At 37.1% G+C, this 13,444-nt stretch overlaps 2 protein-coding genes across 2 annotated transcripts; both read left to right on the top strand.

The window, feature by feature from the left end:
• The first annotated feature begins 5,148 nt into the window (after positions 1 to 5,148).
• On the top strand, positions 5,149 to 6,477 carry LOC122147487. The gene is made up of 4 exons (XM_042770406.1): positions 5,149 to 5,320; positions 5,471 to 5,524; positions 5,635 to 5,766; positions 5,972 to 6,477. Exons 1-4 carry the CDS (start codon positions 5,192 to 5,194, stop codon positions 6,095 to 6,097), a joined length of 441 nt encoding a protein of 146 aa, XP_042626340.1. The 5' UTR covers positions 5,149 to 5,191; the 3' UTR covers positions 6,098 to 6,477.
• A 2,711-nt stretch (positions 6,478 to 9,188) lies between these two features.
• drd1a (dopamine receptor D1a) lies at positions 9,189 to 13,444 on the top strand. The gene has a single exon (XM_042770405.1). The coding sequence runs from the start codon at positions 10,394 to 10,396 to the stop codon at positions 11,495 to 11,497; it is 1,104 nt and encodes a 367-aa protein (XP_042626339.1). The 5' UTR covers positions 9,189 to 10,393; the 3' UTR covers positions 11,498 to 13,444.

The following is a 13,444-nucleotide window of genomic DNA, read 5'->3' as shown; positions in this document are numbered from 1 at the left end:
AGTTTTTTCAGCCAGACCCCTTTGACATTAAATATTTAGTTGAAATATCCCAGAGGAAGTTAATATTTCAATATTTTAACAAGACATTTGCATGTTCAAGTTCGTTTATATTGGTAATGGTTACATTGACTTGCAAGTAAACAAATTAAATATTTCTATTTTTAGTGTTCAAATGTTTTATTTTGACTGTTTTTGTTTTAAAGTAATTTATTTTTATTTAACATTTTTTATGACTATTTATAACATTTTTATTTGTATAACTCTGGGTCAAATTTAATTTTATATATATAGAGAGAGAGAGAGAGAGAGAGAAGAATGTGCAATATATTATTTTTTAAAATTATCTTAGTTAAAATAATTACTAAAAAAAATCCCTTTTAAAAATAAAAATGGAATAAGCATTTTTATGGAATAAGTACTTGTCTTATGGAATGTCCATGCTTTGTACAAAATATATTCTTGAACTTCTAAACGTCTAAAATGTGAGTCATATTTTTTCGTTCGTGTTAAAGGTAAACTTTTTTTCTTCCTTGCGGAGTAGCAGCGCAATGGCAGAACATGGGGTTGAAGGTAACACATTTCTCGTATCACTCACCATCTCTGTTATATATGCAGAAATGCATGTCTTCTCGCAAAATTCACAAACACAGTGTCAACCGCTGCCTTCGGTGACACTCACGCTTATGTTGTCATGGCCCACAAAGTCTCTGGAGAAAATGAAGCTGGGGAAGTTCGGCTGGTACGGATGAGTCTGGTTATTCCTTTTTTAATTGGATGATCTATGGGTTTCACAGACCACAACATTACAACCCATGTGTCAAGAAGCCCACTGACTTGACAATACGCCTTAAATAAAGAATGATGAAATGGTGGTGACAAATCAGTAGACGGTTATGCTGAACAACGCAACTCTGGGGAAAGTCAAGTTACATACTCTATATAAAGATATTTAAATAAAATATCAAATATTTTGTGTTACCATGAGCAGTTATAACTCTTGCTACTAGGGCAGATACACACAAGGTGAATTCCACTAAATTCACACTGTGGGCAGACAAAACTTAAACCTTTTTTTAAAGCAGCTGATGGTGTTAAGAGACAAGACAAGCAGTGAAATGTAGACTCATCAATTGATCATCTAAAATGAGTCACTCCTCTTCTCAGATTCATGTGAATCTCAAAAATGCTGACACTTGGCTGTCTTAAATTTTTTTTTATATGAAATTAATGTACTATATTTTAGTTAGATAATGTTTTTTTTTTATTAAATATTTTGTATTTTTAGCATAATTTATGGTACTAAATTACATTTATGGAGCAGTGTTAATCCACTTATTACCTGTTAACCACTTTTTGGAGCATAGACCTGAAAATGAAATTTCCAACTTAAACTTTCGTAACACTTGAATGCTTTGGAGCACAGACTTAAGTTTGGTCAAGAATACACTTGGCAGATTATTGCCGATGTGAATAAAAAAAGTTATAGATGTTTACATTTATTAATATGAAAAATGCACAAAAATATTATTTTGAAATGTTATATGAAATATATAATTTACTAAGCATGTTGTACTCTAAAACTGCAAGAAAACCAAAGCCATAAATCTAAACAAGCTGTGTTCCAAATTTGAGGTTGAGGCTGCAAACAATGCAAGTGTGACTGTTTTTTTTTTATTTATTTTTTTACAGGACAGTTGAACCTTTTTTAGTCATGTCCATGACTGTGTGTGTGTGTGTGTGTGTGTGTGTGTGTGTGTGTGTGTGTGTGTGTGCGTGTGTGTGTGTGTGTGTGAGTGTGTGAGTGAGTGAGTGAGTGTGAGTGTGAGTGAGTGTTTGTGTAGGTGGGTGTGTGTTGGAGGAGGGGGGTTCACATAGCAATTGGCAAAACCTTTACCAAATTTTGTACCATTCTGATAAATTAAATATATATATATATATATATATATATATAATTTTTTTTATTTTATTTATTTTTTTTTATTTATATATATATATTATTTTTTTTTTGTTCAAAAATTACCAAATAACACCAGATAATTAAAAAATATATTACATATGACACAGTCATAATCTATTATAGTCTTTGTGCATCAACTGAGTGGTGCACTCTGCTAAGGCACTGGCTCTGAACCTGTAAGGTTGTGGGTTCGAATCCAGCGAGGTTATTGTTGGGGAAGTCGTGGCCTAGTGGTTAGGGAGTTTGACTCCTAACCCTAAGGTTGTTGGTTTGAGCCTCTGTCTGTTTGTAATCTTAGGGTATGCTTACATTGCTAAGCATGAAGACAATGAAGTGCTTAAAAACAGAAAAGTTTTTCCTTTGCGCTTTTCGTGTACAGACATCAATGTTGTCAAAATGTTCCCTGTTAACTGAAAACAACTAAAATGCTGTATTATCTATGCAAGGCATGTGGTTGCCAATATCATTTTGTAAAAAAAAAAAACTACACACACATATAAAAGGTGCGTTTACACCGAAACATTTGTAAGATTTCCGTCATTTACATGACACTGGCATTTTGGGGGCTTTAAAACGCAAACATCTGGAAACGGATTTGAAAACAATATCATTATTGGCTGAGTAAACTACAAACAGGCGAATTTGTGAAAAGGTGCATGCATACATGCTTTAGCCCTCTTGAGTGTTTGTTTTCACTGCTCTGTAGAAAAATGCATTTGTGCACAAAAATAAAAAATAAAAAGTCGTGGCCTAGTGGTTAGAGACTTTGACTCCAGGGCGCCGCAGCATAAATGGCAGCCCACTGCTCCGGGTGTGTGTTCACGGTGTATGTGTGTGTGTTCACTGCTGTGTGTGTGCACTTTGGATGGGTTAAATGCAGAGCACGAATTCTGAGTATGGGTCACCATACTTGGCTGTATGTCACATCACTTTAATAAACTGTGTCATTAATGAGAAGCTTCAAGTCAACAATCCTTTATTATGTTGATCTTTTAATAGAATGTAATCAAAATCCGTCCTGAATATTGAAGAAACACATTAAACACTGAATTAAATTTTGTATTTAATTTATTATTGCTATTATGAGTGGTTTGTACATCAGTGTTGGGTAGAGTGTTGAACAGAAAACATTTCAGATATCACTGATGAGGCTGTGATGAGTCATGTCTTTGCACTTTAGTGTAAGTTGCTATTATTTTCAGCTTGTGAAGGTGGGGCCTATATTAATTATTATATCGTCATCAATGGATTTCCCTCAGCTAGGCTACAGAAACTCACTGGCCCACTTCTTCCGGGTAAGCTTTGAAATGAAGTGTGAATTTACAGCTGAGTGAGTTCCTCATCGCTAATATATAAATATCTCTACTATGACCTTTTAAATACTAATGTAAACCGTGTCAGTGCCAGACAAAATGTATACAGAAACCCCTGACATCCACATGAACTCTCTGTTTAATGAGATGAAATTTTTCTGTGAAATACGAAATGTGAAATTCTTGGACACTTTTATGTTAACCTAAATCTGCTGTTTTAGAGTTCAACAGTGCTATTGATATTCCTGTGACCTCTTTTAAAGGAATAGTTGACCCACAAATTAAAATCTTATAAAAATGCATTAATTCTTAGGCCATCCAAGTTTGTTTCTTCATCAGATTTGGAGAAATGTAGCACTGCATCAGTGTCTCAGCAATGGATGCTCTGCAGTGAATGGGTGCCGTCAGAATGAGAGTCCAAACAGCTGATAAAAACATCACAATAATCCACAAGTAATCCACACCACTCCAGTCCATCAGTTAACATCTGGAGTCTGGAGAAGACAAAAACTGCATGTTTGTAAGAAACAAATCCATCATTAAGATGGATTTAAGATAACTTCAAACCGTCGCTTCCCGCTGAAATATGAATCCTCTGACCATAATATGGATTTCTCCAGTGGGAAAAGTTGTGTGGTCTGAATCAGGAGAGAAATAAGCACAGATCAAACACCATTTACAAGTGAAAACAGTCCAAAACAGCTCTAAACGAATATGTTGGTGGATTTTGATGTGAAAGGACAACAGGTGATGGACTTTTTCACATTATTATTAAACCACATCATGCTGGTCTTGTCTGGCCAGTGGAGAACTGGCTTCCCGATCGAGCCTGGTTTCTCCCAAGCTCTCCATTTCTGTCACCGATGGAGTTTTGGTTCCTTGTCACTGCCACCTTTGGCTTGCTTAATTTCTGGCAATATTGTCGGCTTGATTTTACAGATACTACTGGAAGAGAGCTGCACTGGATGATGACATCACTCAATCAACAATGAACTGACTTTAACTGAAAAACATTGCATTGCATTATTGACAAACTATTTTGTTGTTTAACACTATAAATATACATCTGTGTTGTATAAAGCGCTATATAAGTAAAGGTGACTTGACTTGGCTCATGGATTACGAACTTGTATTTTAGCCAGAAATTGAAACCAGTAATGGTTTAAAGTTAAATTGTCTTAATGATGGATTTGTTTCTTACAAACATGCGGATTTTTTATTATGGATTATTTATTTGATGGACTGGAGTGGTGTGGATTACTTGTGGATTATTGTGATGTTTTTATCAACTGTTTGGATTCTCATTTTGACGGCACCCATTCACTGCAGAGCATCCATTGGTGAGACACTGATGCAATGCTACATTTCTCCAAATCTGATGAAGAAACAAACTCATCTACATCTTGGATGGCCTGAGGGTGAGTACATTTTCAGCAATTTTTCAGGCAAACTATTTCTTTAACTATCACGTCCACTTGTCTTTCTAAGAGACTTTTGCACAGTCCAGCTTCATATTTTCCTTGTATACCTATCAGGACTGTTCCTTTGCTTTCAAGACTATGCTGCCTGCATTATATAAATAAAAAAATATTTTTTAAAAATCCCATTTGCATTTCAGCATTATATGCACAGTATTATTATATAACAATAAAAATTAAACTTTTAATATAATAAAATTAACCTTTTCACAGTTCGTATTCATTCCCACCTAGTGTGTGATGATTTTCCTATGTGGGCAGTATAGCATTCTTAATGAAACCCCAGTATTTTTCCCTTTAACCAATTTAGAAACTGTTTACATCACGGCGATATTTTTGGTGTAGCGCATGTGGTATTCGTTTCCTGCAGTATGGTATTTAAATAAGGGTTAGAGTGCAGAATAAGATCATTATCTCTAGAAAGCATCCCTGTGAACAAGAACATGAAACTGCTAGGTCTTCTTATGACACTGTTTGCTCTTAGCTATGCAAACTTGGACAAACAAGTTGTGTGTACAACCTTACGTGAACTTCTGAACAGGCTTGAAAATCTTGAGAAGCATGAGTTCAAGGTAAGCAAATTATTTTTGCAATAAGGCGTAAGAGAAATGATTTAGTTCTTAAAAATAGTGTTTGTTTGGCTTAACATACGTTCCGTATAAGTACTAATATGGACTAATATGTTGCGCACATCAACTGACTTGAATTTTTTTAATTTCTAGGCTTTCAGCAAATCAGTACAAATCCAAACACCGAATGCAGAAATACAGAATGCAGTGAGTATTTTGTGTAATTTTCTCTGTATTTCGAACATTAAAACAATTGCTTTAAATATAATAATAAGTTGCATGAATGGATTCTTATGGGGACTGTTTTTTAACCACAGCGTGAGTGTGACGCCTTACTTGCAAAACACCTGAAGCATTTTATAAAGTCAGTTAAAAGTGCAGTACCCAGAAACCAGTATGCCAACATTTTAGACAACGTGAATAAGATACTGCAGGAAACTGAAGTCAAGGTAAGACTTTTGTTTTGAATTATTTACACCATCCATTGTTTAACCCCAGAGACACATCATCAAGACTTGTTAAACATTCTCATATCATTTTAACATCTCTGTTCAACTAAAGAAGGAATTTTATGTCTTATGCAGCATAGAAATATGAGCTAGGTTATCATTTTGAGTAATAGAAAACATGTATTTTGTCCTTTGATTTTTCCAGAATGGGTCAATCGTCACCTGCACCTTCACAACGCATAACCTCACAAAAGTTACACCAGACGATATCAAGCCTTTGATTCAGGATAACATTAAGTTCATCCAAAAAAGGAATGTGATCTGCAAATAGAAGAATCTTGCAAGTCACAAAAGTAAACTAAACGGATATACTGCTATGGAGATGTGGATTACATATTTATTCATTTGAAATGTCTATTTTTTTTTAACTTAATATTTATATATCTATTTATTTGTTGGCCTATTTATTTATTTATTTATTTTGACCAGTGTGTGTTGGTTGTTCTCTATCCTCGAACTTGTTTGTAAAATGAAATGTATCTAATTCAAAAAAGTGAATGTTATTATCTTCATCACAGGAAGAAAAATGATCAACACTATACTTTATTTTTTAAAGTTTGTTCTTGTATTGTAGCAATACAATCATCTTTTAAGATCCACAGATTTTATGATGAACTGAATTCTGAATAAAAAGAATATATTTAAGATCAACTTTTTCTGCTGCCTCATTCATTTGTCTTGATTCTTACGCTGTAATGTACACACTGTTAGAAAACAAGAATCTGTAGAAAAACGGAAAAGGTGATTTTCTGACAGGACACTTTCTGTTCATTTTATTGACATTTCCTTTAAACCTACAGCACGCTGCATACGTCAAAATACAGGGAAAACACCTGTGAAAAATCAGCATGGAAATTCCTTCGTATTTACATAGTACATTAGACCCTATTTTTACAGACTTTTTTTGTCTGCTAAATGCATTTCAGTCTCTTCAGTGCATGACAATTATACATGCTAAACTGCTACAAAATTTCATGTTGAGTTGCATGTATACTCAGCACATCTGTATTGCTGCCGTAGTGATGTAGTCCATTAAACTTCACTCACTTGTAACTGACAAGGCTGTGTATTTGTTTATCTTCCTTTGGCTTTACTGATGGATTTGCTGCATCTTGAAGGAGGCCGTGTGTACAACATTAAGTCTGATGGATGGAAACAGACAGTCCCGCAGCTGCTGGCAGCGTCCTGACGAGATGGAACATCCCTAACAACACAGCAAGACCGTTATCCCAGAAATTGGACTTCCTCTATATAAAGACTTCAAGATCAATCAATTCATGGGTCTTCCTGTGAATAACCTGCACTTTTATGTCCCATTAGTTATTTTTTGTTAAAGGTAGAGGCAGATATCCTTTTCTAACTTAAAGGTGAGAACTATTAGAACTCTTATCTAAACAATATCAATGTAGCATTTAAAGCAGCTATTTTTAAACATCAAATGTCTGAATCCCCCTTAAAATATCAGGGGTTTTTTTACCGACACCTTATCTAGACTTTGTCCACTACCAAAAAAGGGAGCCATCAGCTGCATTGCAATTACTTTATTTATAAACCCCATCTGGTTAGAACTGGACTAGTCAGAGACACAGACAAGACGCGATCCAGTCACACAATACACTACATAACCCACATTTTGTGCGTGTTAATGCATCACTGAAATGCATTCTATGGAAAATCCATGCATAACACAATTTAGCCGGTTACTTCCCTGTTTTGTTTTTCATTGTGGTTGTGATTTCAGGTTATCATCTCAGAAAAATATATTTTTGACACAGACAAAATGTTCCATATAAAAGTACCAAAACATTTGATAAGATGCTATCTTGACAGTCATGTGAGTATTTTGAGGAGGAGTGTGGGAAAGAGATGGGTTTTGCTGGTTTCCTGCACCAAAAAAAAAAAGTGTTTTCTACCAATACTTTCTGATTTTTTGCTTCAGACAAACTGTCAGACAGTGCCAGACGGTGATGACTGAAATAATTCATACAAGTCAGATAATGATTTTGAAACTGCAAGAGCAGCTGGAGGTTGTGTAAAAGCTCTCAACTCAGCCCTCAGTGACTCCAGACAGGTCGTCTGCTTTAACGCTATGATTTATGGGATGATGGTGGCCGAATCTAAACTCACAGTTCACCGTGCTTTTGATGATTCTTCAGGTGTCCACTTTCATCAATCCAACCTGAGAAACCAGTAGCCATGTCTGCATTGATCCGAATCTGATCCTGACCTTAATCAGGAAAGAGCCGCAGAGGGAAATGATAAACCTTATATGGTCAGTTTATACAATGAGGCTTTACCAATCACATTGATTAACGATTTACATATGAATTTCGATTTTCTATTAGTAAACCTAATTAGTAATATTTCCTCTAAAACATGTTGTTGTTGTTTTCTTTTCGAGTCTAATAATCAGTATTCGGAAGCAGAAACTTTGGTTCTTAGGAAACAGATCCTTTCCAGGTTTCAGTGACTGATACGATTATAGTAATATAATAATTAAATGCAAGCATTTAATGATGCCTACCAATAAATATGATGTGCACAAGGATCAATATTTAAAATAGTGCATGCGTGCTTATAAAAAAATTAAAAGCTTTCAAAATGCATTGGCTGTTATGAGAATGTGGCATCAAAAAAATTAATTGTCACACTAAAAAGGAAAAAGTAACTTTTAAGGAAAAGGACATTTATTGGCAAAGAGAATGCATGATTTTTTTCTGGCAACCAATGCTTGCTTTGAGTCTTTCAAAGCACTGCAAGATGAGCCAAGTTGTCGCATAAAAAATACACAAAAAAAGTTAATTTTATAGCCCATTATATATCTAATGCATGTCTTCTCTTTTAAAAGAGACCTGTTCTCAGGTTGAATACAAGAGTTAATTAAGCAGCATTCATCTTGATGACTTCATGACAGCTGCTAGGTCAGTCTAATATCTACTCATAATATAAAGCTTTGCTCGTCAAACCCACCAACATTGTCTTCATCATCACAAAATTTTCTCTCACACATTTCAACTAAATTGCATGTTTGATCAAATTTCAAGAACCACTTTGAGATTTACAGTGAAAAAAGTAAAATATATTACATAGGACTTTTTATCCTACTCTTCATACCCCCCTCATGCCAATGTGTTTATACTCAACTAATTAGATGATCTACCATAGTAATAATTTGATCAGCATTTTATCTGATAAGCACATTAGTTCAACATATTACATGCATCATATATATATATATATATATATATATATGAAATATGCTGTGTTGCATGGCTTTTAATATTGCGAAAATAATTTTGCAAACAGAATTATTACATTTTGTAACTTAATATGCAGAAATTAGCATTTTAATAACGAAACTGTGTTTCTAAGACGGACTCCTAACAACAAGTGACACTGCATATCAAAAATAAAAGCGCAATAGAAATGCAAAAGCATGAAGAAACTCATTTTGTCACTAGGCTATAGGACTCCCCATTAGGTGGCCTCGTTGACTTGATTTAGGTTGTAACATCTGACAATCCAAATATGTGAGTTTTACGACGCATTTCCTTATTTCAGGTATCAGCATCAGCAGTGAAAATCTGCAGCTCTCAAGTGAATTAATGGGTTAGAAATTCATTCATACAGTAGCCTACTGAAGAGAAAAAAGTATAAGAGCAATAATAAAAATGCAGTCATGTAATTCATATCCTGAGCATAAACTAAAATGAACGCATCATGAATCGTTCAAGTTCAATCGTAATAGAATCGCAACATTAGAGCGCATTGGAGCATCAGAGCTCCTCTGTGACTCACAGAGTTTTTTTTTTTAATTCAGCACCGACTCTAAAACCGGACGACCTACTGTTAGAGTAAATTCTCAAGCCCCTCGGGCTCGGACACGGCACATCTCGGTGTGAAGCGCGTTGGTCATGTCACTCGGCATCGGGTCTCACCGATCGCGCAAACGACGCGCATTGCTCAACCTCAAAAAAGAACACCTTCATTTCTGCAGCATGAAGATGCGCTGGAGTCATTCATCGAGGACGGACACGAAGCAAGTTTTCTTTCCTGTTTATTCAAATGAATCGTTTTAAGGACAGGGCGGTTCAAAGAGCAAACAGTGCAACGTTTATTCGGATAAATGCGAAACGAAGCGCTTCAGTATCATCTAACAGGTCAGTTTAATATTAGTTTTGTCCCTTTGTTGACACACAGAAATGCAGGAACAGGTTATTGCTCACTGGAATCTGAGCAAAACGTGTCTTTTATGATGTAAGGACTCCTGCACGATCACCACTAGATATATAAGAGAACTCCGGATGGGTGAGTCAAAACGTGTGCAAAGTAATCAATTAAACTTTGTTTTGATGGATGGAGGATCACTGATGCTACTACAAGATGATTATGTTTCTCTGATTGGCATGCCATTATAACTGGACGCTGGAATGCAGGAAAGTGTTTTGTGCAATGGAGTATGAACTGGAAATATGAATGTCCCACAGTCAGCGTTACCTGAGGTGTGACAGGTCTGACGGACTCTACGAGTGTTTGAATACTTTTTAATGATGCAGTGAGATATTAGATGCACGGGATAATAGCAGTGATGGATTTGAACTTGACAACGGTCATTGACAGCGGCTTCATGGAAAGCGACCGGTCCACGCGGGTTCTGACCGGTTGCTTTCTGTCCGTTCTAATCCTCTCCACTTTGCTCGGCAACACACTGGTTTGTGCAGCTGTCACAAAGTTTCGCCACCTGCGCTCTAAAGTCACAAACTTTTTTGTCATCTCGCTGGCCGTGTCGGATCTGCTGGTGGCCATTCTGGTCATGCCCTGGAAGGCCGTGACAGAGGTAGCTGGCTTCTGGCCCTTTGGTGCGTTTTGTGACATTTGGGTGGCTTTCGATATCATGTGCTCCACAGCGTCCATCCTGAACCTGTGCGTTATTAGCGTGGACCGATACTGGGCCATTTCCAGCCCGTTCCGCTATGAGAGGAAGATGACTCCCAGGGTGGCCTTTGTGATGATCAGTGGGGCTTGGACTCTATCCGTGCTCATCTCCTTCATCCCGGTGCAGCTCAAATGGCACAAGGCTCAGCCGATGAGCTTCACGGAGGTCAACGTGTCTCACAAGGCTCTGCTGACGGACAACTGCGACTCCAGCCTCAACCGAACGTACGCCATTTCATCCTCGCTCATCAGCTTCTACATTCCCGTCGCCATCATGATTGTAACGTACACTCAGATTTACCGAATCGCCCAGAAGCAGATCCGACGCATCTCGGCTCTGGAAAGGGCAGCAGAGAGCGCCAAGATCCGCCACAACAGCATGGGCGGCAGCTCCAACATGGACTCGGAGAGCTCCTTCAAACTGTCCTTCAAAAGAGAGACGAAAGTCTTAAAAACGCTGTCTGTTATAATGGGGGTTTTCGTGTGCTGCTGGTTGCCCTTCTTCATCCTGAACTGCATGGTGCCGTTTTGTAAGCGCACGTCGGCCGGTCTCCCCTGCATCAGTCCAACAACATTTGATGTTTTTGTCTGGTTCGGATGGGCCAATTCTTCTCTCAACCCCATCATATACGCCTTCAACGCCGACTTTCGCCGAGCTTTTGCCATCCTTTTGGGATGCCAGAGATTCTGTCCGGGAAGCATTAGCATGGAAACACCTAGCCTGAACAAGAACTGAAAAGCAATGTAACACCAATCCTTTGCCAAAGGAAAGCAGGGGGGGAAATGGATTTGGGATTAAGACTCTGGGAAGAGAGCCCTCCTGCTGTGCTGGAGAGCAGGGGAAGTGGCTGCGACGTCCCATAAGCGAAGCTAATCTCTATAAAAAGCAATACTTCCCCAAAGAATGACACAAGTGTGGTCTGTGCATTCCCAGTGTCTTTTTCAGATCATGAACAGATTACTGAAGTCAGAAGTCAGACGTGCAATGTTTTATCAAAAGAAATGTAGATGTTTCTTTGAATGTTCTGTGGAAGTCTTGTTTATTTTAAAGAGGCTGTACAGTAATAAAGTTAAAGCACTGGGCAAAACTGCAATTCGATGGAATAAATGTTGTGTATTTACTGCAAATGAGTGGAGAATATGTTTGTCATTCCATAAATATCTGAAATATCACTGATTTAATGACCATTCCAGTCATTTCCAATAATATTCAGTGTAATCTGAATCTAATACATCGCTGCTTGATAAATATCTGGCTCATCCTCTCCACTCTCATTACATTTCCTTTACGTCTTGCCTTATTCATGAGATTTCAAACAAACAAGAGGGCAGATGGTCAATCATGAGATGGCCATCCCATTATTGGCGTAATGAACATGTATATTGTTCTGTGGTACTTGTTCTCTTCAAAGCCTCTGATTCATTATTAAACTGTGAAAGCTAAACACCACGACTAGCAGAACAGATGGCCGTAAAATAAAAATGCAGATGTGGCAGAGCGCTCATTTACGGTCATCAAGTAATAGATACGTTATTGTTGAGATTGTAATTATGTTCTGAAAGCATATGGGATCCTCGGTCCTGGTACAAAATAACACTGGATGTGATGCAATGTGTCATGTGATAATGTGGAAAATGAAACGTTTAGAACATCTGCGGTGAACTGAATGTAATTAATTGTGATGAGTCTAATTATGTGGTCGGTTTTATGGTATTTTTGTGGCAGAGATATTTTCATGCTTTCACAACACATCATTTGGTGCTGTTACTTGTATTCCAGAGTACTGCATTTATTATGGTGTTTAGAGAAGGACACCGATTCAGTGATTTAGCATTACAATGTTGCAGTAGAATTAAATGATATTTAACTTATTTGACAACTGATGAGAAAGTACATATGTAAAGCAAACAGTAGGATTCATGGTGTTGTTTGTACTTTCTTTGTGAACACTAACCTATGCAAAACATAGTCTAGAAAATACATCTCTGGATTAATAATTCCTCAGCACTCAAGATCTTATTCTTCACTTGATGAAACTTGAATAGGAAGCAATAACAGACAGCAGGAACTGTGGCTCTCAACCTCTTAAACTTTCATTTGTTACCATCAAGCTGTCTTGACACTGTGCAAAGCTGGCATAAATAGAGATAATAAGCTCAGAGGAGTTGGGGAGTCAAATTGTTTTTGTTTGCCAGCCTCCGTGAATGTGTAAGAGTCAAGCTCTCACAGCAGGGCCCTCAAAACTGACATTTCCACTCAGCTTCAAATATAACACTCTCATGTTAGACACAATAGGAAGCATATTGGATGAGTTATTAAACAGCAGACGCTGTGCTTAAGATCCAGAAACAGCAGTGCATGAGTCATCACTGTCATTTGTTTCAGTTGTGTTTGGTCTGTGTCAGCTGACAGGAAATAGTGGGGCCACTGTGTAATTAGTGTAATGAAGAGCATTAGTATTGTATAGCGTACTTGTGCATACCTAATGGACGGATACCATAGGTGTGAACATATATTCAATTTACCATCCTCACAGAAATAAAGCCACACACTGGTGTAAAACTATTCAATCTTTATTAAATCTTTAAACTTCTGGTGGTGACCTGAAACCTTAAAGGGATAGTTCACCTAAAAATGAAAATTTGATGTTTATTTGTTTACCCCCAGGACATCCAAGATGTA

This window comes from Cyprinus carpio, chromosome A14, assembly GCF_018340385.1.
Source record: "Cyprinus carpio isolate SPL01 chromosome A14, ASM1834038v1, whole genome shotgun sequence".
Classification (NCBI taxonomy): Eukaryota; Metazoa; Chordata; class Actinopteri; order Cypriniformes; family Cyprinidae; genus Cyprinus; species Cyprinus carpio.
This window is presented reverse-complemented; position numbering and strand designations above follow the sequence as displayed.

Coding starts and splice junctions, on each gene's coding strand:
- LOC122147487 (XM_042770406.1), top strand. CDS start 5,192: ATGAAACTGCTAGGTCTTCTTATGACACTGTTTGCTCTTAGCTATGCA. Junction 5,321..5,470: donor TTGAGAAGCATGAGTTCAAG/GTAAGCAAATTA, acceptor TTTAATTTCTAG/GCTTTCAGCAAATCAGTACA. Junction 5,525..5,634: donor ATGCAGAAATACAGAATGCA/GTGAGTATTTTG, acceptor TTTTAACCACAG/CGTGAGTGTGACGCCTTACT.
- drd1a (XM_042770405.1), top strand. CDS start 10,394: ATGCACGGGATAATAGCAGTGATGGATTTGAACTTGACAACGGTCATT.